Source organism: Aphanomyces invadans, assembly GCF_000520115.1.
Source record: "Aphanomyces invadans strain NJM9701 unplaced genomic scaffold supercont1.20, whole genome shotgun sequence".
Lineage (NCBI taxonomy): Eukaryota > Oomycota > Saprolegniomycetes > Saprolegniales > Verrucalvaceae > Aphanomyces > Aphanomyces invadans.
In genome coordinates this window covers 112139-129970 of record NW_008580165.1, presented here as the reverse complement: position 1 = coordinate 129970, position 17832 = coordinate 112139, and the positions used below count along the sequence as shown (strand labels likewise).

General features: G+C 55.1%; 10 protein-coding genes across 15 annotated transcripts; 5 read left to right on the top strand and 5 right to left on the bottom strand.

The window, feature by feature from the left end:
- Positions 1-538: 538 nt before the first annotated feature.
- H310_09131 (hypothetical protein) lies at positions 539-2093 on the top strand. Its single transcript, XM_008875118.1, has one exon. The coding sequence runs from the start codon at positions 801-803 to the stop codon at positions 2031-2033; it is 1233 nt and encodes a 410-aa protein (XP_008873340.1). The 5' UTR covers positions 539-800; the 3' UTR covers positions 2034-2093.
- Positions 2094-2160: 67 nt separating this feature from the next.
- H310_09130 (hypothetical protein) lies at positions 2161-3076 on the bottom strand (the record flags this gene model as incomplete). The annotated part of the gene is made up of 5 exons (XM_008875117.1): positions 2161-2355; positions 2400-2546; positions 2598-2744; positions 2799-2876; positions 2918-3076. 5 exons carry the CDS (start codon positions 3074-3076, stop codon positions 2161-2163), a joined length of 726 nt encoding a protein of 241 aa, XP_008873339.1.
- Positions 3077-3378: 302 nt separating this feature from the next.
- Positions 3379-4981, top strand: H310_09129. 2 transcript variants are annotated; one of them, XM_008875116.1, is made up of 3 exons: positions 3379-4063; positions 4126-4474; positions 4519-4981. In XM_008875116.1, the coding sequence occupies exons 1-3, from the start codon at positions 3392-3394 to the stop codon at positions 4710-4712; spliced, it is 1215 nt and encodes a 404-aa protein (XP_008873338.1). In that variant the 5' UTR covers positions 3379-3391; the 3' UTR covers positions 4713-4981. The 2 variants fall into 2 exon arrangements, with proteins under 2 accessions (XP_008873338.1, XP_008873337.1); XM_008875115.1 differs by having other exon boundaries at positions 4126-4981.
- A 238-nt stretch (positions 4982-5219) lies between these two features.
- On the top strand, positions 5220-6823 carry H310_09128 (hypothetical protein; the record flags this gene model as incomplete). Its single annotated transcript, XM_008875114.1, has 3 exons — positions 5220-5775; positions 5865-6300; positions 6355-6823. 3 exons carry the CDS (start codon positions 5220-5222, stop codon positions 6821-6823), a joined length of 1461 nt encoding a protein of 486 aa, XP_008873336.1.
- Positions 6519-9117, bottom strand: H310_09127 (hypothetical protein). Its single transcript, XM_008875113.1, has 11 exons — positions 9054-9117; positions 8657-9007; positions 8418-8612; positions 8315-8368; positions 8127-8258; positions 7870-8079; positions 7766-7822; positions 7407-7713; positions 7253-7350; positions 6978-7208; positions 6519-6931 (listed from the first exon to the last, which is right to left on the bottom strand). Exons 1-11 carry the CDS (start codon positions 9087-9089, stop codon positions 6911-6913), a joined length of 1692 nt encoding a protein of 563 aa, XP_008873335.1. The 5' UTR covers positions 9090-9117; the 3' UTR covers positions 6519-6910.
- Positions 9118-9262: 145 nt separating this feature from the next.
- H310_09126 (hypothetical protein) lies at positions 9263-10482 on the top strand. Its single transcript, XM_008875112.1, has 4 exons — positions 9263-9651; positions 9736-9837; positions 9891-9992; positions 10058-10482. Exons 1-4 carry the CDS (start codon positions 9312-9314, stop codon positions 10183-10185), a joined length of 672 nt encoding a protein of 223 aa, XP_008873334.1. The 5' UTR covers positions 9263-9311; the 3' UTR covers positions 10186-10482.
- On the bottom strand, positions 10153-10834 carry H310_09125 (hypothetical protein). Its single transcript, XM_008875111.1, has one exon. It carries the CDS (start codon positions 10814-10816, stop codon positions 10214-10216), a length of 603 nt encoding a protein of 200 aa, XP_008873333.1. The 5' UTR covers positions 10817-10834; the 3' UTR covers positions 10153-10213.
- Positions 10835-11729: 895 nt separating this feature from the next.
- On the bottom strand, positions 11730-12829 carry H310_09124 (hypothetical protein). The gene is made up of 4 exons (XM_008875110.1): positions 12618-12829; positions 12425-12554; positions 12279-12373; positions 11730-12234 (listed from the first exon to the last, which is right to left on the bottom strand). The coding sequence occupies exons 1-4, from the start codon at positions 12779-12781 to the stop codon at positions 11790-11792; spliced, it is 834 nt and encodes a 277-aa protein (XP_008873332.1). The 5' UTR covers positions 12782-12829; the 3' UTR covers positions 11730-11789.
- Positions 12830-13089: 260 nt separating this feature from the next.
- Positions 13090-16442, top strand: H310_09123 (hypothetical protein). Of its 5 annotated transcripts, XM_008875105.1 has the most exons (14): positions 13203-13561; positions 13616-13662; positions 13719-13830; positions 13882-14067; positions 14113-14243; positions 14290-14346; positions 14392-14521; positions 14578-14700; positions 14743-14794; positions 14839-14925; positions 14982-15020; positions 15064-15227; positions 15283-15493; positions 15595-16442. In XM_008875105.1, the coding sequence occupies exons 1-14, from the start codon at positions 13304-13306 to the stop codon at positions 15705-15707; spliced, it is 1710 nt and encodes a 569-aa protein (XP_008873327.1). In that variant the 5' UTR covers positions 13203-13303; the 3' UTR covers positions 15708-16442. The 5 variants fall into 5 exon arrangements, with proteins under 5 accessions (XP_008873329.1, XP_008873330.1, XP_008873327.1 ...); XM_008875107.1 differs by adding an exon at positions 13090-13146 and having other exon boundaries at positions 13202-13830; XM_008875109.1 differs by having other exon boundaries at positions 13616-13654; positions 15283-16442.
- Positions 15255-17820, bottom strand: H310_09122 (hypothetical protein). Its single transcript, XM_008875104.1, has 10 exons — positions 17541-17820; positions 17194-17481; positions 17104-17136; positions 16952-17056; positions 16724-16903; positions 16612-16678; positions 16443-16555; positions 16340-16393; positions 16121-16287; positions 15255-16075 (listed from the first exon to the last, which is right to left on the bottom strand). The coding sequence occupies exons 1-10, from the start codon at positions 17799-17801 to the stop codon at positions 15772-15774; spliced, it is 1572 nt and encodes a 523-aa protein (XP_008873326.1). The 5' UTR covers positions 17802-17820; the 3' UTR covers positions 15255-15771.
- Positions 17821-17832: the final 12 nt, after the last annotated feature.

Sequence of the window (17832 nt, the reverse complement as noted above, 5' to 3'; positions counted from 1 at the left end):
CCGGGTAACCCCCGATGCCAGTACTTTGGTCAACGAATGAGCGCGCCAATGGTACGAGGTCACTGATATCCTCACTCTCACTGCCTTCCTGTAGCTGAAGTGCCTGGTCTTCTTTGGCCAATTCCAAGCGTCGTTGCAGCGTGGATCTCGGCACCTGGTGCTGCCGTGCCGCTTTGGCAACGGTCTCGCCATCTTGGCAGGCCTTTACTGCAGCAACAAGGTCGCCTTCATCATACTGCTTGCGCTTCTTGGCCATGTGGCCTGAATGAAAGTGTAAGGTATGTGTGGTCATTCTGCTTGGCGCCATGAAATTGGCGCCTTTAAATTCCGGATACCGCTGAATTCCGGATACTACTTGACTCCCTGCACATTTAATATTGACTTCGTGACACAAAATGTTACAGGTATTTAATTCAAGAGAATTTGCTACTGAAATTTGATTGGCTATCACAACCTGCCCATAAATTGGCACATGCCCATAAATTGGCTCGTTACGTTACTGATTTGGAGTTCACATTTGCCAAGCACCGTCGAGGTAGTCTATTTTGACGCATTTGTGGGCCATCTTGGTTGTTCGACTGCCTCCTGCTTCGTCCTTGGGCTACCTTTCTTGGAAGAAGTACTCGTGCGCTGCCCTGAATGCCCACATACCGCTGGGGGGGGCATGCCGCGGCTGACTCCGCCGGGGATCGAATTCGAGACGATTGCGACAACAAACCCACCTGAGCTACATTCCCCCCTGTCGCAATTTTTGAGACCACCTTGCCGCCAAGTGTACAGTAGCCTCAGCCTTCCAGTGAATGGGCACGCCGATGCCGTTCTCCGCGCTCTTCAGCAACGATCTCTTGCCCTGCATCCTCGCTTACCAAGGCGGCATCCATCACAAGCTGCTCGAGATTGTTGCAGCAGTCCGTGTCTTGCAGTCCGCGACCTGCGCTACACCAAGCGCGCGAGCTGTCGCTACGCACACGCTCCATGTTTGGTTTCATTGCCACCATGTCCCTGGTCTTCGTGAACTGTACAGAGTATGTCCAGACGTAGCATCCCATGGCACGTTTCTTGTCTATGCTAGTTCCATCGGCCAAGTCCATGCGGTGAAGTATTTACTGGCGCACCACCATCCAAGCCATCACGGTCCAGCAGTCTTACAAGCCACGCTACATGGACATTTAGCCGTGCTTCAGGCATTCCACGACGCTCGCACGCCCGACGGATTTACGTCGTACGTGTTCACGCTTGCCGCCACGCACGGCCATCTTGACATTATCAAGTTTTTGCACCAGCATCGAGCGACCACTTGCGACACTTTGGCCATGGACAACGCCGCCAAGCATGGCCATTTGGGTATCGTTGAATTTCTGCACCGTCACCGCGAAGAAGGGTGCACGGTCGATGCAATGGATGGAGCAGCAGAGAATGGGCACATCGACGTCGTTGAATTCCTGCATCGGAATCGGCGGGAAGGATGCACAAAACGTGCGATGGAAGCCGCTGCGGCGCGGGGACACAAGGACGTCGTTCGTTTTCTCCACTTGAATCGAAGGGAAGGGTGCCATGCAACCGCAATGGACTCGGCAGCCGAGCGTGGCGATGCCAGCATGGTGCAATTCCTGCATTGGAATCGAATCGAAGGATGTACGGTACACGCGTTGGCATTGGCGGCGGCGAATGGTCACGGCGACATTGTCGACTTTCTCCTCATGTTTCGCACGGAAGGGTGTGTGAAGCAAGCAATGGCAGCCGCTGCTTCGGCAGGCCACGACGACGTGGTTCAACGTGTGTTGGCGCACCAAGGACAAATGTGCGTGCACAATTGCGAATGTCCTGTCGAGTGGCCGACGAGGAGCGTCTTGTGCATTGGAGTCGAAGAAGCCAAAGCCCATGGCCAGTGGTCGACATACAAACTGTTGAAAGGCGAGCTCAAGTGGAAAGATCGACGACAAAAGTGGTCGCACAACGTGGCGAGGGCATGGCAGCTCCAGAAACTCTTCAAGACAATGACACGGTTCGCCAGTCGTAGGATAGGAACCTAAACGTACTAAAAGCACCGTCTCCACGACGAGGCCTTGGAGAACCAGGCAATTCTCTCTCGAGCATGGTTGCACGTGAGGGAGACTGTAGCTCGCGATGGCGTCAATGTGCGCGGCGAGGCCGATATTATCACTCAGGCCGTCGAAAACGTTTGGGTAATACTGCATCGAACGCTCGGTTCCAGTCGCCATGGTTGTGGACTTCGAGAAGGATGAGCAGGACGGTATCGATGTTGAGCACGTGCGACTTGACACGGAGGTGCTCTTGCACTGGCAACCGAGCGGTGCGGATGGCAGACGCCGTCGCCTTCGCCAGCGTTTGGCTCTACGTTTGCGTCCATGAGGTGCAGCATTGTTATCGACACGAACCTTTCGAACAGTCCGGTCGACAATTCCTCCGATGACATACACGGCATTCGGGTCCAATTCAGTCAGCACGGTCGGCGCATCGGGGGATAGGAAGATGACGGTGTCGTTCGGGAAGAGTTCGAAGAGAGGCTGTTCGTGTCGAGAGACCTGAATGCGGGACGTGTGAGGCAACGAATTGCATGCCATGCACAGGAGTACCTTCCATGCTCGCGCGCCGCGTTGGTCGCAAAATGCCGCGACGTCTCCTCTGTACGATGCTAGATGTAGGGACAAGAGATTCGGAAATGAACATTTCTTCATGGTGCCGTAAGCAGTCGCCACTTGCTTGAACACGCTATTTCGCTCCTAGGTTACGTGCCCCCCATGACCCAACAACCTCGCGTCAACTAAGTGGAATACCCGAAGCGTCTGGTGATTCAAGAAGTCGAGGTCCACGACCACTCGTAGTCCGATAGCCATGGCCGTATTCAAGCGATCCTGCGAGAATGGTCAACACGCATCGGAGGAGATAACAGTACCTCGAGCTCCTGTTGCTGCTGCTTCTTTGCGGCAATCTTCGCATCGTACAAACGTTGTTTTTCCTCTTGGTCAATGGGATGCAGTGCCGTTTCGACTTCCCATCGATGCTGTCGTTCGGCTTTCACCTGCATCTGCTTTTGCTTCTTGCGCGCGTCCATGCGTGCCCGTCGACGTTCGTTGCGCTCTTGCCGTCGTTCCTGCTTGCTTTGTTTAGGTTCATGGTTCCCAGGGACGAGTATTTCCCGTAGAATGACGAATGTTACGCTGGCCGCCGTGGCAGCCGCGATCATTACGGCCAACGTCCTGAGCATCGTTCCGAGAGGATGATTGTGGAACTGATGGCAGTTGCGTGAAACCTTGCATTGGGTGGTGGACCAAATTTATAAAAATTCATGACAACTTGATAAAAATTTTAGCATAAAATTAGGAATCGCAATACAATTCGAGATGTTTGCCCGTTCCAGATTTGAACAATGCGTGGCGACCGCCGCACGAACAGCACGAGCACCGACAGGTCCAGCGACGATAACGACAGCGGCGAGCGGTCCCCGCTTCTTAGGGCTATGCGGAACTCGTATCACGAGGAAACCATGTATCACTCCATCCGACCCGCGAACGCTTCGTTCTCGTCCCCTGTCTCGGCCAACACGGATGGCAACACCATGCGTCGTTTTCGGCCGATTGTGTTTGCAGAGAAATCCCTCGCTGTCCTGCTCAACGGCGTGATGATTTACGTCATGTGTATGTTTCTTGGGTTCGGTCTCGTCGCTCTGAACGCTGACAATGTGCTTGGCCCAGCCCGTCATTGGAACTGGTGGGCCGTGTTCTCGCCGTTTTGGGTCGGCAATCTCGTCATGGTGGGTGCGCACGTCCTCTCGATCCGCGCAGCAACAGAACTACGTCACTGGGCCGAAACAGACACGGTATCGAATGAGCCACTCCTCCCTCTGCTGCGCAAGATCTTGTTGCTGTATGCAGTCAGTTTGCCTCTCTGCATCCTCCTCTTTTGGGCCGAAATCGCATTCTGTGCCATCCTCAACAACTCGTCCAACGTTAGCGTGTATGTTGCGTATGCTCCCATCATGATCATCGAGGTCGGCTACGTCGTGCGCTACCTCCTCTGCAAGTCGCGAACCACCCTACCTGTACGGTCATTCCACCATCGCCTCCCTCATCTCCATCACCCTTCTCACATTCCTTTGTTCAGGGTATCGCATGGATCTTGCTCTTTGTGTTTACCCTCCTGCTGGCCCATAATTCCGGCGTTGCAGCGACAAATGCACCTGACGCTTCAGGCCTCCCCTGGGTTGGTGTGTTTGCCCCGCTCTTCGTGTTACAGCTCCTGCTTTTCGGCTCGCTCGTCGTTGTGCTGTACATGCAAGCGGCCGGTCTCTACAAGCTCAATCAGACCCAAGTTCGCGCCACAGCGCTTTACACCGTCGCACTCGTCGCTGTCACGATTGGCCAAGTGATGCTCGTGCAGCACATGGAAGCGCAAGCTGGCCCTGCCACAACGACGTCCGAAATGGATGTTCCGTCGCTTCTCCTCTTCACAGGTTGGGTTCTGGCAAGTTCCGGCCTCTACCTTGTATGTCGACAGGAAGTCATGAAACTCATGGCGTCTCGAGGCGGCGCTGTGCCCGTCCCATTGACACGTACGGCCGGCGGGTGGGTAACCCACCACGCGGTCGTGGATCGGTGGATGCTTCTTGGAGACATCGCGCTCACGGACGTGGGTCTGGCTCGACGAGCTGCCGGCGATCGCATGCGCACCGTCAGCGACATCGAGGGTGAAATGAACTCGGACGGGTACACGTGCCTGCGGCACATCTTCACGTCAACGTGGTTGCGGTGGATGTGCTGCTTAGGCAACACGACGACGCGACGAACGTCCGACTCGCTGCGGGAGGAGCAGATGCCCGAAGGCCGGCTCAAGGTGTCCAAGCCGCGGCGCAACTCTGGCAGCTACAGCATGGTGGATGTAGAAATTACTCTGTAACGGTTGATGTCGTTGACTCTGTAACCGTCGACCACCCCGAAAAGTCACGGTTTTCGGATTGCGTGCAATGCCTTGGATTGACTATACTCCACGTCTCAGTCACCTACACCATAACATTCGAATGTACTGCTCGTACAGTACATGGAATCGAACCAACTTTACTAATCTATGCACTGTTACAACGTACATAAAGTATGCACGTACGCCATCGTAACCGAGGTTCGTGTCCTTCCAAATTCGACGCCCCCCCGACGCAAAGCGTTTCCACGTTGGCAAAAGCCACCGCATGTGACCATTCGAAGATGAGCCGCGATTTGGACGATGGTACTAGCTCGTGCAGCAGCGGCGACGACATTGTGATGCCGTCGTCGCCTGCCCTCTTCGACTTTGACCCAGATGTCAACCTGCATGTCGCAGTCTCCCTTGAATACGCGCAGGAGTCGCTCGGACCCGCGCCTGAGTCACTGCACCCGATCGCACCCACCGAGTGGGTTTGTCTAGGCTGTTACGCTGTGGGAATCCTCAATCCAGCTCAACAGCATGCCCAGTCAAGGCTAGCCCGCGACCTCTTGGCGCATCACGCGATCTTACCAGACCGTGACGGACACCGACCAGTCCAGCTCGTGATGACGCACATGGTGTCGTGGCAGCACCTCGAAGCATTCAAAGCTCTGCTGCGCGATACCACCACCGAAGTCCAAACTGTGTACGGTGGATACACCCGCGTCCACCTGAACGAATCGACCGCCGTCCGAAACGCTAACAGCCACGCGCTGTGTGCCGTTGTTGTCCACGTCGACAGGGTGCACAACCTGATTGCGTGGCTCTGCTGTGGGCGCAATGGCCAAATCAAACTCGGTTGTCCCGCGTTGTGCGTGCAAAAGTCTGCGTTCAGCGTTGTCTTGGCCCCCCATTCAACCCACCAGCTCTCCCGCCCCGTCGGCTAGTCTCGACACCACCCGCCACGTCGGTCTCCTGCGACGATTTGCTCTTGGAAGAGTGCGGCGACGACCTCATGTGGGTTGAATTCGATAAACTGAACGAGCCTTCTCCCCCGTTCGACGCGACGTCTCCGTTGAAGCGCACTCAATCGCCAACCGCCGTCGACTTGCTCGAAGAGCTCTGGACATCATCCGACGACTATGTCGTGCTGCCGCCGCTCCCCTCACTCGCACCGCTCGTTTCGTCGCCCCCGCAGCACCACGAAGTCGTCCATCGAATGCCCACATCGCATTGCATGGAGGACTTCTCAACTCACTCGTTCTCGACCCAGCAACTCGCCCCAATGGAGATCGCCACCTTCGTCGATGAACACGGGTGTCCCCAACAGTTTAAGACGCTCTACTCACGCAACAACAAGAAGGGCGGGATCCGTAATCTCCGGTAAGACCTCTCTCGACTGTCCATCCTTTCCCTCCATTGACCCTGACGTGGCAGGTGCTTTCCCAACTGCAAGCGCGGACACCACTCGACGACGAGCTTCTGCGGGACCAACTTGAGAGTACAGTTCCATCCAGACCACTCGATGCCCACGTCGCTGGCACACGCGACGATCACCGCATTTGCGCGCTTCCGCAACTTCCTCGAGCCATGCGAAGAGTACTCGCCCGGGATGGTAGTTCCTCAAGCCAGCATCTACCGAGAGCTCCGGTCTAAGGAGAATCCCAAGGCGATTTGGTTCCAGACCAAGTGCGTGAGCCCAATGCTGTTCGAGATTCGGCCATCCGGCCGATCCCTGTCGTGGCACTATGGGTTCCACGGCGCCACCCTTCACAAAACCATGACCCACTGCATTGAGGTCGTTTTCTTTACCTGCGAGCGGGACTCGGCCGCGCCATTTCAATGCATCGGTACGGTTCAGTCCCCTCGATTTCGCATCATCTCTAGTCGCTCGCGCGAACCTTAACTTATTTTTCCATCCTTTTGTCCGCCAACGCTATCGATATCACAAACAACTTGATGTCGCGAAAGCTGAGTTTAATTTACGTTCGACTTATTCGGTTTCCTCTTCACCCTACAAGCATAATCGATCAAAACTTGGCTGGAAATGACTTGGCGACCTCGGGGGACTCCTTGGCGGGCTCGTCCACAGTGTCCGGGGCTTCAACAGGACTCGCAGGGGCAGTGGCTGGTTCGTCTGAATTCGACGGCGCCGGCGAGCTGGCAGGAATCACATCACCTTGGTGCACCCCTAAGATGGCTTCAACCATGGTTCCCGTGCCTTGAATGATTTTGTCCATGAAGTTGAGCTTTGTGCGCATGCACCCGCGCATGGTGCGCCAGCACACCATCTAAGGCCAAGGGGTCAGATTGAACGACAGACCGTCCGATAGACCTTGTCATTGTCGGGCCAGTACTCTCGCTCGATGCCGTTTTCCGGGTCGCGGGCTTCTTCAAATCGCTGGACAAACTCTTCGACTGGCACTTCCGTTTCTACACCACGTAAATGTTTTCACGCGCAATCGTGTAATCTCTCATGCGCAGCGTACTTCGACTTGGGCCTTGGATCTTTGACAGCAGTGACTCGGTGTCTTCGTGAACAAGTGACTCCAACAGCGGATCCGTCATCGACTGTTTGCGCTTCTTCACGGGCGGTTCCACGGGTGCAGCGGACGGTTCCACCGGCGCTTGGTCGTCTGGGAACCGCTCGTACGGCTTGCACTTGTCCTGCTTCCACTGCGTCCAGTTGTTTTCTCGATCGAGCACTTGGACAAGCATTTCACTGAATCGTTTGCCGTCGGACGGGGTCTTCTTGAGCAAACTCAACACGCGGGACGTCAACGCCTTCACTTGGCTCTACCGCACGCACATGTTGAGACCATGGGTTGAGTTGGATGCCATGCCATACCACCGTCGCTGTCGGCGGGAGTTTGGTGGTTTCCAGGTGGCGGAAAAAGATAAGAAACTACTTGTTCGACTTCCTGAGCGACACAAGTTGCCTTGACGCGTTACCTGCGTCAGCATGCACTCCCGCAGGACAGGATCGCGCAGTTGCAAGTGAAAGAGGCGGCTGTTCGTCAAGTACTTTGTCTGGAAGAACCCGGACGGCCCGTTCTCGTCCTTGCCCACGGACACTGCATTATCGTCGCGAGTAGGATCGAGGTCTTTCGGGCTGAACGAATGGCTTTCAAATGCGCCGAGCACCGCATTCAGCTCGGTCGTCTACACGGCCACGTAAACTGCGTTTCCGCAGCAACATCGATACATACAAAAGTCGCCCACTCCGTGTCCCGCTCGGTCGCCAAATTCGGCTGGCGAAAATACCGCTGGATTGCCCAGAACGTCTTATACAAGGCGTAATCTGCTGCCTTGGCGCCGTCGCTCGTGTCGTCGCTTGGCGTCTACAAGTTTGACGGGAACACGATGGCCTGTCGACGGGGATCTCTATGCATCGTACGTTTTCCAGGAAAGTAATTTCATCTTCAAATACTGTCACGTTGCTCACGTTGGACTGTTCAGGATTGAGATATGGAGGTCACGGGGAGCATGTGACGACGTACCCGACCTGTGACGTTCAACGCAGAGCGTTCCGATAGAGCGAATGCGAAGGAGAGAAAGGTCAGAATGCGGCCGCAAAAGACAGTGTTGTGTGTCTTAGACAGGCGGCGCAGGAGTGTGTTGGAGAGCCGAAGGAGACAAAGTGACGCTTTGGTAGTCTTGGCAGATTTGCCGTCGTACGGAGGGATGAAGTTTGCCTAGACACGTCTCACGTTTGCACGAGCACGAGGTCGACGCCTACCGCAGTCAATTGCCCCTTGCGCGTTTCAAGCAATTCCCATAGCTTTTCACAAGTTACAATCGTTTGGCCGTCCATGAGGTCCTCGAGGATCTTGTACGGCGCATGGTTAAGCAGGATGTTGTCCGTCGCGCCTGCAATGCACAAGTCGAGCAGCTCAGGAATTCCAACGCTGGCTGGAGTCATGCTGTTGTCATTGTGGAGAGCCCATGACAGCTTTTCGACTAGCTTTTGCGTCGCCACTTCCAGCAAGTTGAACACCTGGTCCTTGTCGCATTGAGTCAGCAGGTCTTCGTGCAATTGCTTCAATTGACGAAGCGGTTCCTTGGACCGGGTCAAGGCGTGGAATTCAATCTACATTAACTTCGTCAAAACCATGATCTCCTGTGGGCGGAGCAACCTCTGCCTTCGAAGCAAGCTGGAGCAGCGTCGGCATTCCGGCGGCTTGATCACCTCTCTTGAAAGTTTGCGTTTGGATACAATGGATTGGCCATAAACCCATGATATTGGCCAATCACACGTTTCACTCAAAATCTTGAAAATTTTCGTGAATTGGTTGAAATCGACAAAAAAACATGGCTGAATCGTTAAAAATCGATAGTATTAATACCATACACCACCTTTTTTTTGAACGTAGCAAAACATTTGAATTTGGAAGATGGCCGACACTCTGGAGGCGCACTTGGCCGCCGCGGCAAGGAAGGTATCCACGTGGGTGGAAAACGAGAAGTCGTCTCTCGAAGAAACCAAGCAGATATGCGCGGTTGAGATGGAGAAGGACCGTCAGCAACTCCAGAATCTTGTCGCGAAGAAAGAGCAACTTGCTGTGGCGTCGTCATCTCGAGAAGCAGCGAGGACTGAGAACTTACGAGCCATACAGAGCAGTCAGAGCGAAGTACGTCACCTTCAAGCAGAATTGTCGACGTCGGAGCCTGTTGTACTGGGCTTGCGAGAACAAAAAGCGGCCCATGATAACAAACTCTCCACCTTGTCACTTGGTACGAGAATCGAAACACATCCCGAAACCATCAAAACAGCAATCGCTCTTCATGATTTCTCACGCGCTGGATGCATGATTCTAGAGGCGTCACAAGCCGCCCAAACACATTCACTTTGTGTTGCTGAGCTTCTCAAGTGTATCGACATGTACCAGAAGCTTGGGCTCGTCATCGACGCGAAAGGAGGTAGGAACCACGTTCTATCTCGACCCAAATGCCTCACGCCGCATTGCCTTCAGACAAAAATATTTCTTTCGTATTCACACACATCGATCCAAACGCTCCCCGTCGCGAGTTCTCGTTCTCCCTGCGAGTTCGACCTGACAATGACTTGTTTGCTGGTAAATCCTTTCGACTGGCATCCTTTCAAGTGTGCATCGCTCTCAACAGTGACGGCTTTTCATAGTGGACTCGAGCTCACCAGCCATCCCGTCACTGGGCAACTTGGTGGAACAGCTAAACAGCACGGGTGACTTGTCGGCGTTCGTGCGAGCCATGCGCCGCCAGTTTCAGCACACAGTCGTGGTGTCGTAAATAAGAGCAGAAGTACATATAACTCTAACTATATTCGTCGCCTTTTGTTGTGGGACGGGGGCACTTGAGGAAGCGGAGAAGGATCTGCCTCTGCGCTGGATGAAGCGAGCGAGAATTGACGACTTGTATGGGTATCTGGTGGCGGGAGGGCTTGATGGCGTGGTTGGGTTTGTGGTAGGAGAGGTCCAATGATGTCGGGCATGGCGTGGCGCCGTTGATGTGCTCGATACCGGTCCTGCAGCAGTTTCCGTCGCTCGTCGAGTTTCGATCGGGTGTCGGTAGGTTGTTCATCCTGTGGGAGATAAGATATCTGCAAGACACTGCCGTAGAAAGGATTTTTCACCGCCAGTGCCTTTGCGCGACGCGAAGCAGTCACCGTATCGAATTGTACCCACAGCACATCGATGTACTCGGACGCGTCGTCGTGGTCGTCTTCGAGGCGGTGGCGTTCGACTCGCCCAAACTCTCCGAGTCGTTGAAGCAACTCTTCGGTCGCACCCAGCGCAGGAATGTTGCGCACGAGGATGTACCGAGACTCTTCGTTCACTGTATACGCCTTGGCTTGGCCGGCTCCTTCCCGAGGCCCATGGCGTGGATTTCTCTGGCGGTATCTCGGCACAACGTTTGCCATGACGCAGCCTGTTTCCGGATACTCCGGTTGTCCCTCGCAACCCCGCCCAGAGCAAGTTTCAGTCACGATGGCAAGTCCAATTCGAAGTGCCGCGGCACGTATCTGGAGCGAAGCTCCTCCATACAGCTTGAAAGTGAGCTCCGCATGCACCCTATCGCTGCGAACGCCAGCGTTGGTGGATGTTATGCCGACGGGAATCATCGGGAGTCACATTCGTTGTGTCAGCTGGCTCATCCGCTACTCTGAAATGATGGCACGCTTGTTCGGTCGTGGTCAAGGATGAAACACGGTGATCAACGCAAGTGACTGCGGGGCACAACTGATGGCGGCGCTGACTTGTACCCATTCTGCTTATATCGGAACGCTGTGACAAGATGGACTGCCATTGCGCGGTTTGGGGTGATGGTTGCAGTGGAACTGGACAAGTTGGTAGTTGCCCGACCAAGCGTGAGTGGTTCCTGGCATGCTCTTCTCACAACAAGTTGCACCGAAGCAATGTCTTTTGGTCCGACTTCCACCGAGCGATCGCATCGTATTCTGCCATCGCCGGAACCATTTCATTCAAGGATGCACCCCAAAACGCAATGGACGAGGCAAGCGGTAGCACGGACTTACACGTTGCGCAGTTCAGTTCTTTCACTAACACTAGTGGTTCGCTCACGCGGGACGACGTCGTTCATGCGACGAAGCCGGAGAAAAGAATGGGGAATCGTATGGGTGGGACGGATCCCACAAGCTTGGAGCTACCCCGGTTTCGATCACTGCATGCATGCGATGCGCTCGAGGGATTCGAAGGGATGTTTGCGCGGGGGCTTCAGTTGCTCGAGTTGACGGTGCTCCGCCATGGAGATTTGGACAAATGCTACGACGGCGTCGGATGGATGCGAGTTGTGCATGCACGTTTGCATTCGCACAAATAGTTGCATGTCATAAATATGCACATGTTATCACACGAATCACAGCATGGGAACATTCAACTGGCTGCCGACGGCGCGGCGGACGGAGTCAAGTTGCGGCTGCCATGTGCGATGGTTTGTCTTTGGTCGTGCCGTTTTGGAGGTTGCATAGCGCAATCCGCCATGGATCTGCGAATCGCCTCCAAGAGCATCATGTCCTCCAAGCATGATGTCGAGACATCCGAGTCGCCTCCCGACAGAAACGCTGTGAAAGTTGTCGAGCGATGGTTTGGCATGGACGAGGCGCGCGCGATGCCTACTTGGGCTGACAGTTCGTCTTGGAGTTTCTTCCTGTCGGCCACGGACGCAAAAGGGACTTCGATGTCATCGTCGTGCAGTATGGATGCTTCTGGGCTGCTGACCTCCGTGCAATCCGAGTCCGATCGCAGGATAGACTTCAACGTCCCCGTGGACCCCACCGTGAAATTCGTTCGGAAGTTGTCCGAATGGCAAAAAGGACAGCTACCAAAGTGTACATGACGCGGCATTCACATCGAATGGCATACCACACGCGTTTCCCTGGTGGTTTGGTCTGGAGCAAGCACTCCGTGCAGATCGCTTCTTTGCAGCAACTACTCTGGTTCAACGTGCTGGGGTAATACTGCATACAAGTTCGTTAGGGTGGCCATGAGCATGGACGAGCAAAACATACCAAAAAACAGATCGGGCACTCGTACGAGTTGGCGGTAGCAGCGTCGCTGCCAGGGTACCGTGGTGCAATCTTGCGCTCCAGCACCAATCTCCGCACCGCTTTGTGCTCCCAGCTGCAGGATTTGTACAAGCTACATCACATGCATCGTCGTTAGCTCGGGAGCCCTTGGTCCAACGTATCTGTCATATGTTACCCCGTTGGTCGAGTAAAGTTGTCCCCATCGTAAGTTGGACTGGACTTGGCCGTGGAAAGCAACACTATCTTGGATGCAGAGACTCTCGCGGGGCCATTGGCGCAACTGATGCTGCTGGTACCGCCCGCACTGCTGCTTCGGCCTCGCGAGGAGTTGTTGCCCATGGTTTGCCGTTCTGCTCCGTTCTCGCCAAATGCTCAACTGCTTCACCCAAAAGAACACAAGAAACACCCCAACGATTCCCAGAAACCTTTTTTCACAACCCTGGCCAAAAAACATTTGCTCGATGCCCAATTTTTTTCTGCCAGATCCAACTACTTTGAATTTATATATGTACACTTCTCGACGTACTTCGAAGTATAAAAGAGCGAGAATTTTTCTCGAGATGTCGCGTCTTCACAGTCGCGACCGTTGATTGGTCGAATTCCTCGCATGACGAGCTTCAACTTCTAAAATTCCACGAGTGGCGAAGAAATGGTTCGTGACCAAGCCAACGCAGTGGGCGCGCCATGGAGCTCTCTTCGCGATGGTGAGGATGAAGGTGGAAAGGAAGCACACCTAGTGCCTGAATGTATCGGCTCTAGGAGGACATGCCTACTTAGGAAGGTCCATGGCCCTGTGACAGTTGAACATACGCGAAACGGTCGTATCTTGAACGGACACTGCCACCATCGGCCACCATCTCGATGCGTACGCGGAGTAAACAACAAGCGGCACTGCTCGCAGTTGAAGAGCACACGCAACATGCACTCGCCTCGATACATCTTGCCGCTGTCGAACCTGCCATCATGGACCCATCCAAGTGGGCATGCTGCGAATGTGACACGACCACGTGTCTCTGGCTGTGCTTGTTCTGCGGCAACTTTGTTTGCCATGACACTTTTACTGCAACCAACGACGGCGACAGCAACACGCACATGAGACATCACGCCATCTCCGCCGAGGTCTCTAATAGTCGACTGGAAACCGTCTTCAAATGGGATGTGGACTTCCTTTAGCATGTCCTGTACATGGAGCTGAACGAGGCGGGCCATAAGGTATACTGGTAAAAACACATCCTCGTGCGATAGCAGACGAGACGTTCTGATGGCTCTGCTGCAGTTTTGATGCAGCGGCGGCGTTGCCCTCGAATATGGACAACGCTCGGGGCGAAATTTACTTGATACGTCGACTTCTCAGCCAAGACCTGGAGGTGGCACGAGTGACGCGGCAGGTTGTTTTCGCTATCGTCGGGGTGGTGCATTTTTCTTATAATCTTCTTCAGACACCGTCCGGCGCACGATCTCCGGCGGCCAAGTGGCGAAAGGTCAACAATGTCCACGGGTTCACGTTCCATGCAGCGTACCTGTCCAAGCAAGCGGCAGCCCGTCGGAAACGCGACGATCTTCTCTACACGGCGTCATACAGATGGAGAAACCTGATACTGTTCAAGTGTTTTGCATCGTGGAAGGTAGGCTGTGCCCAACGCAGAGGTCACTTGACTAGGTTGTCGCAGGACATTTGGACCACCAAGTTCCGAACCATGGCGAAGCCATCTCGACGCTTGAATGCGCTCTATCCTGGCAACACTGGTCTGCGCAATCTCGGCAACACGTGCTACATGAACGCTGCCTTGCAATCGCTCAGGTGCTGGAACATTTTAACTTAGGGCACATGCAAACCTTGAATCTAGCCACGTCACTTTGCTCAAGAACGCGGTGATGTCGGCATCGACGGTTGGGCCGCCAGGGTATCACACGGTATCGATTCGTCCTTGGTCATGCGAGTCCTATAGAGCCCTCCTATGGGAGCTCAAGCACGTAATGCAGCGGCTGTGGAGTGGCAAGTACGCTGCTCTTTCCCCCGACGCGATACTAGCGGTGGTGTGGCAAACTTTTCCCACGCTGGCTGGTTTCAAGCAGCAAGTGTGTTAACATCATGCTCCATTGTGTGAATGGACAAGATGGCGTTCTCTCTATAGGACTGCGACGAGCTTCTCCGACATCTCCTCGACTCGATGCGATCGGGCGCTGCATCGGTTGTCGACCCGCCCCTCGCGCGATGTTTCGTCGACGCTCTTTTTGAAGGGGTTGTCGTTCGCACGGTAATGGAGCTAACAGTTATGCAATCAACTCTGAGCGCGTAGATAACATGCAATCGATGCATGCATGAGTCGTCGACGAACGAGATGTTCCTTGGTAAAGCATGCGTCATTGACTGGCATCGACTAACTCTACGTCAGGTGTGCTCTCCGTGGACATCCCTACTCCTCATCGCGTCCATGCTGGTCGCCGGCGGCGCGTAGCCACTGCACACTGCTCCATGATCGGTATGGCGTTGTCTCCGACAATTCGCATGTTCGTCATCTCGATGACCTCTCTCCAGATTGCTTGGCCACGACCTTTGCTGCCGAGTCCCTTCAACGTACCAGCACTTGGCATGAACCACGTTGACGCGTCGAGTCTAGGCGACGCGCAGTACTTTTGTTCGAATTGCGATGCCAAGCAAGACGCTGTCAAGCTCACGCAACTCGGGGCAGCTCCACCCGTGATCATCTTTCATGTGAATCGCACGGGCTGGACAGCCGATGGCGAGCCCGACAAAATTCCCACGCACGTGGCGTTTCCGGAGGTGAGTCGATTTCTCCTTGTCGTTGGGAGGTCATCGCTCCGCTTGCTTTGTTTAGCGAGGGTTGGACCTGTCGATGATCATGGCCGCTCCTCCTCGAACGTCAACGGTGTACGACCTGGACGCCGCCATCGTCCACGAAGGGCGAACACTCACGCAAGGGCACTACACTGCATATGCAAACAACGCGCTGGGCGGTGCAGGATGGTTTCACTTTAACGACCACCGCGTGCACAAATGCACGTGGAAAGACGTGGCGTCTGCTCAAGGTACGAGCGATCTCTTCCACCGAAAGGCTTCATCCGATCATGGTCACGTATCGTGGGATGCATTCGTTTCGAATAACATTTCTCCGGGCGTCTGTGACTAGCGTACTTGCTTGTGTACTCGCAGCGACAGACAAACTCGCAGCCCAGACCCCATGGATCGCAATGTTGTGAGGCATCGGTTCGAGCGACGCATGGAGCGATGGACAGTGGTTGATTTTCCGTTCCTCTTTGCATCGGCCCCTGTGTAACCCTTCCACGATAACGAGATGGCGTATCGTTCAGTCGTCAGCGTAGCTTGCCGCGTCGTTGTGGCGACATTGGATCAATTCGGACTCGATGTATTCGACGTGGGGCAGATCCTGCGCCCGCCACAGACGATCCCCCGACGTCCACGGCTCGCGGCCCGCAACTTTGTCGCCAATGCGATGGCGGTGCATGTACTCGTCCACATTCTTCCCCACCATGGGCGCGACATCCACGTTGCCTTGGATCAGCGCCTGGCGCACCCGAAAGCTCGTCGCGCGCTCGAGTTCGCACGCGAGCACACCTGTATCCTCGACTACAATCGCGGTCTTACTCCACCTAATCCGTCATGGTGAGAGAGACTGGCGCATGTCGACGTCGTACTTGGCCCCGAGGTGCTTGTGCAGCATGTCCGTTTGGTTGGGTCGGCAAATAGCCATCACACCAAACCCTTCCTCTTTCAGCGCAGTGTGGCTCAGCTTGACGATCGTATTGACTCCGCACACGTAAAGAACGCGGAATTTGAAGTGCGGGAACTGGTGCTCGCAGATCTACCGCCGACAGTCAGTCCGCCCGTGGTGGCGAAAGGGCCAAGGATGCCACCTCCCGGACATGGGTGAGGGTGCTCAGGTAGTCGAGCACGCGACGTCGTGTGATCTAGGTGCATTCAACTGAGCGCATGACGCCGGATCGGACGGGACGGAACCTCCCACTTGTCCACCTCAATCCAAGTCGACGACGCTGTCGCTGCCTCCAGCATGGCCAGTCGATGGGCTTTTGGGATCATTTCCCTCGGCTTGCGCCGGTTTTTGGTCCGAACTGCGATAGTCAACGAGTTAGTGGGTGGCACCACGATCCGCGAACGCCAACAGCACCGTAAGTGTCGTGGCACGGCGAAATGATGCCTCCGACGACAGGAAAGGAATAATTCGACTCGATGTGCTAGAAGGACATGTCGTCGCCAGGACGTTGAACGGTTTGTCGCACCTGACGCGCAACGTAGAAAGCCCGGATGTGGAGCATGTGGACAGGGTTGTACGCCCCACTCGACACGAGCACGACCACTTCTTGGTTTGCCGTCAACATGGACAACGCGTGCGCTATCTTGATCAAGGGATACGGGACGTCGGGCGCGTGAAACTTGGGCGGCGATCCCTGCGCGAAATGCTACGGGTAGCCTCGTCACGAGGAGCTCGGTCGGATGCCTTGTCCGACCTTGGACGGCGATCCCGTCTGAATTAAGTGATGCAGCTTCTCCGTGACAACGCTTGCGTCCGGTTCCACGTCGACACCTTCCAGCACAGCAATCACGTCGCCAAACTGGGCCGACGATGTGAGTGGCATCTGTGATGCCATGACAGCCTTACCTCTGCGTCGACGATCTTCTTCAGGCGAAGAATCTAACCAACACACTCGTCGATGCATTCGAGAATGGGGTGAGGCGGATGAAGGCGCACCTGCTCGTCGTTGATGCGAACGCGGTTGGAGACACGCTGAATGATCTCGTACAGACGACTGCGCTTTGATACGGCGACAACGAGGGACCCGTCTTGGTCAGCTATGAATTTTGTCGACATTCGCGGGTCGCAGTGGGTCGATTCCGCCATTGCCTTGGTTGGACCGTTTGAGGTCGGACCGAGAGGCTGGAGCAGAAGCCCCGGAGCGGTCGCTTGTCGGGGCAGCGTAAACGCTGGCTGGGTTTGCGACGGTGGTGGGAGTTGCGTCAGTGACGCGCTCGCGGAGAGCTACGTTGCCCACGGGAAGTCGAAGTATCGGACAAAGGGCATGAATTCCATGTACGTACGGTCATTGTGAGGTCTGCTGCAGCTAGTGGGGGCAGCAGCTTCGTTGCGTGGGGCGGCTTCAACACTGGGTCATGGTCGGGCTGTTGAGCCAGTAGCGTTTCCAACGCGTGGACGCGCTGCCGTAGCGCCACCAGTTCGTCCCGGTGCTTTGCAGTCGTCCGCGGGGTGAACTCAACCTGTTGGCTCTCCAAGGAGATGACCAGGTGCGGCCGCCTTTCGTACGTGGACTCGTCTTGGTGCTGTTGGAGGGCGCGCTTCATGCGAGGAGGGTGAGATGAGGAAGTTTTCAAG

Bases quoted from the DNA above. Each gene is read 5' to 3' on its own strand.
- H310_09131 (XM_008875118.1), top strand. From the start codon at position 801: ATGGGCACGCCGATGCCGTTCTCCGCGCTCTTCAGCAACGATCTCTTG.
- H310_09129 (XM_008875115.1), top strand. From the start codon at position 3,392: ATGCGTGGCGACCGCCGCACGAACAGCACGAGCACCGACAGGTCCAGC. The intron at 4,064-4,125 runs GTACGGTCATTC...TCCTTTGTTCAG, and splicing joins AGTCGCGAACCACCCTACCT to GGTATCGCATGGATCTTGCT.
- H310_09127 (XM_008875113.1), bottom strand. From the start codon at position 9,089: ATGCCGACGCTGCTCCAGCTTGCTTCGAAGGCAGAG. The intron at 7,714-7,765 runs GTATGGCATGGC...TGCGTGCGGTAG, and splicing joins TCCCGCCGACAGCGACGGTG to AGCCAAGTGAAGGCGTTGAC. The intron at 7,351-7,406 runs GTACGCTGCGCA...TACGTGGTGTAG, and splicing joins GATCCAAGGCCCAAGTCGAA to AAACGGAAGTGCCAGTCGAA.
- H310_09126 (XM_008875112.1), top strand. From the start codon at position 9,312: ATGGCCGACACTCTGGAGGCGCACTTGGCCGCCGCGGCAAGGAAGGTA. The intron at 9,838-9,890 runs GTAGGAACCACG...CATTGCCTTCAG, and splicing joins CGTCATCGACGCGAAAGGAG to ACAAAAATATTTCTTTCGTA. The intron at 9,993-10,057 runs GTAAATCCTTTC...GGCTTTTCATAG, and splicing joins TGACAATGACTTGTTTGCTG to TGGACTCGAGCTCACCAGCC.
- H310_09125 (XM_008875111.1), bottom strand. From the start codon at position 10,816: ATGGCAAACGTTGTGCCGAGATACCGCCAGAGAAATCCACGCCATGGG.
- H310_09124 (XM_008875110.1), bottom strand. From the start codon at position 12,781: ATGGGCAACAACTCCTCGCGAGGCCGAAGCAGCAGTGCGGGCGGTACC. The intron at 12,555-12,617 runs GTAACATATGAC...CATGTGATGTAG, and splicing joins AACTTTACTCGACCAACGGG to CTTGTACAAATCCTGCAGCT. The intron at 12,374-12,424 runs GTATGTTTTGCT...ACTTGTATGCAG, and splicing joins AGTGCCCGATCTGTTTTTTG to TATTACCCCAGCACGTTGAA.
- H310_09123 (XM_008875105.1), top strand. From the start codon at position 13,304: ATGCGTACGCGGAGTAAACAACAAGCGGCACTGCTCGCAGTTGAAGAG. The intron at 13,562-13,615 runs GTCTCTAATAGT...GACTTCCTTTAG, and splicing joins ATCACGCCATCTCCGCCGAG to CATGTCCTGTACATGGAGCT. The intron at 13,831-13,881 runs GTTGTTTTCGCT...AATCTTCTTCAG, and splicing joins TGGCACGAGTGACGCGGCAG to ACACCGTCCGGCGCACGATC.
- H310_09122 (XM_008875104.1), bottom strand. From the start codon at position 17,801: ATGAAGCGCGCCCTCCAACAGCACCAAGACGAGTCCACGTACGAAAGG. The intron at 17,482-17,540 runs GTACGTACATGG...TGGGCAACGTAG, and splicing joins CAGCAGACCTCACAATGACC to CTCTCCGCGAGCGCGTCACT. The intron at 16,904-16,951 runs GTCGGACAAGGC...GGCTACCCGTAG, and splicing joins AGACGGGATCGCCGTCCAAG to CATTTCGCGCAGGGATCGCC.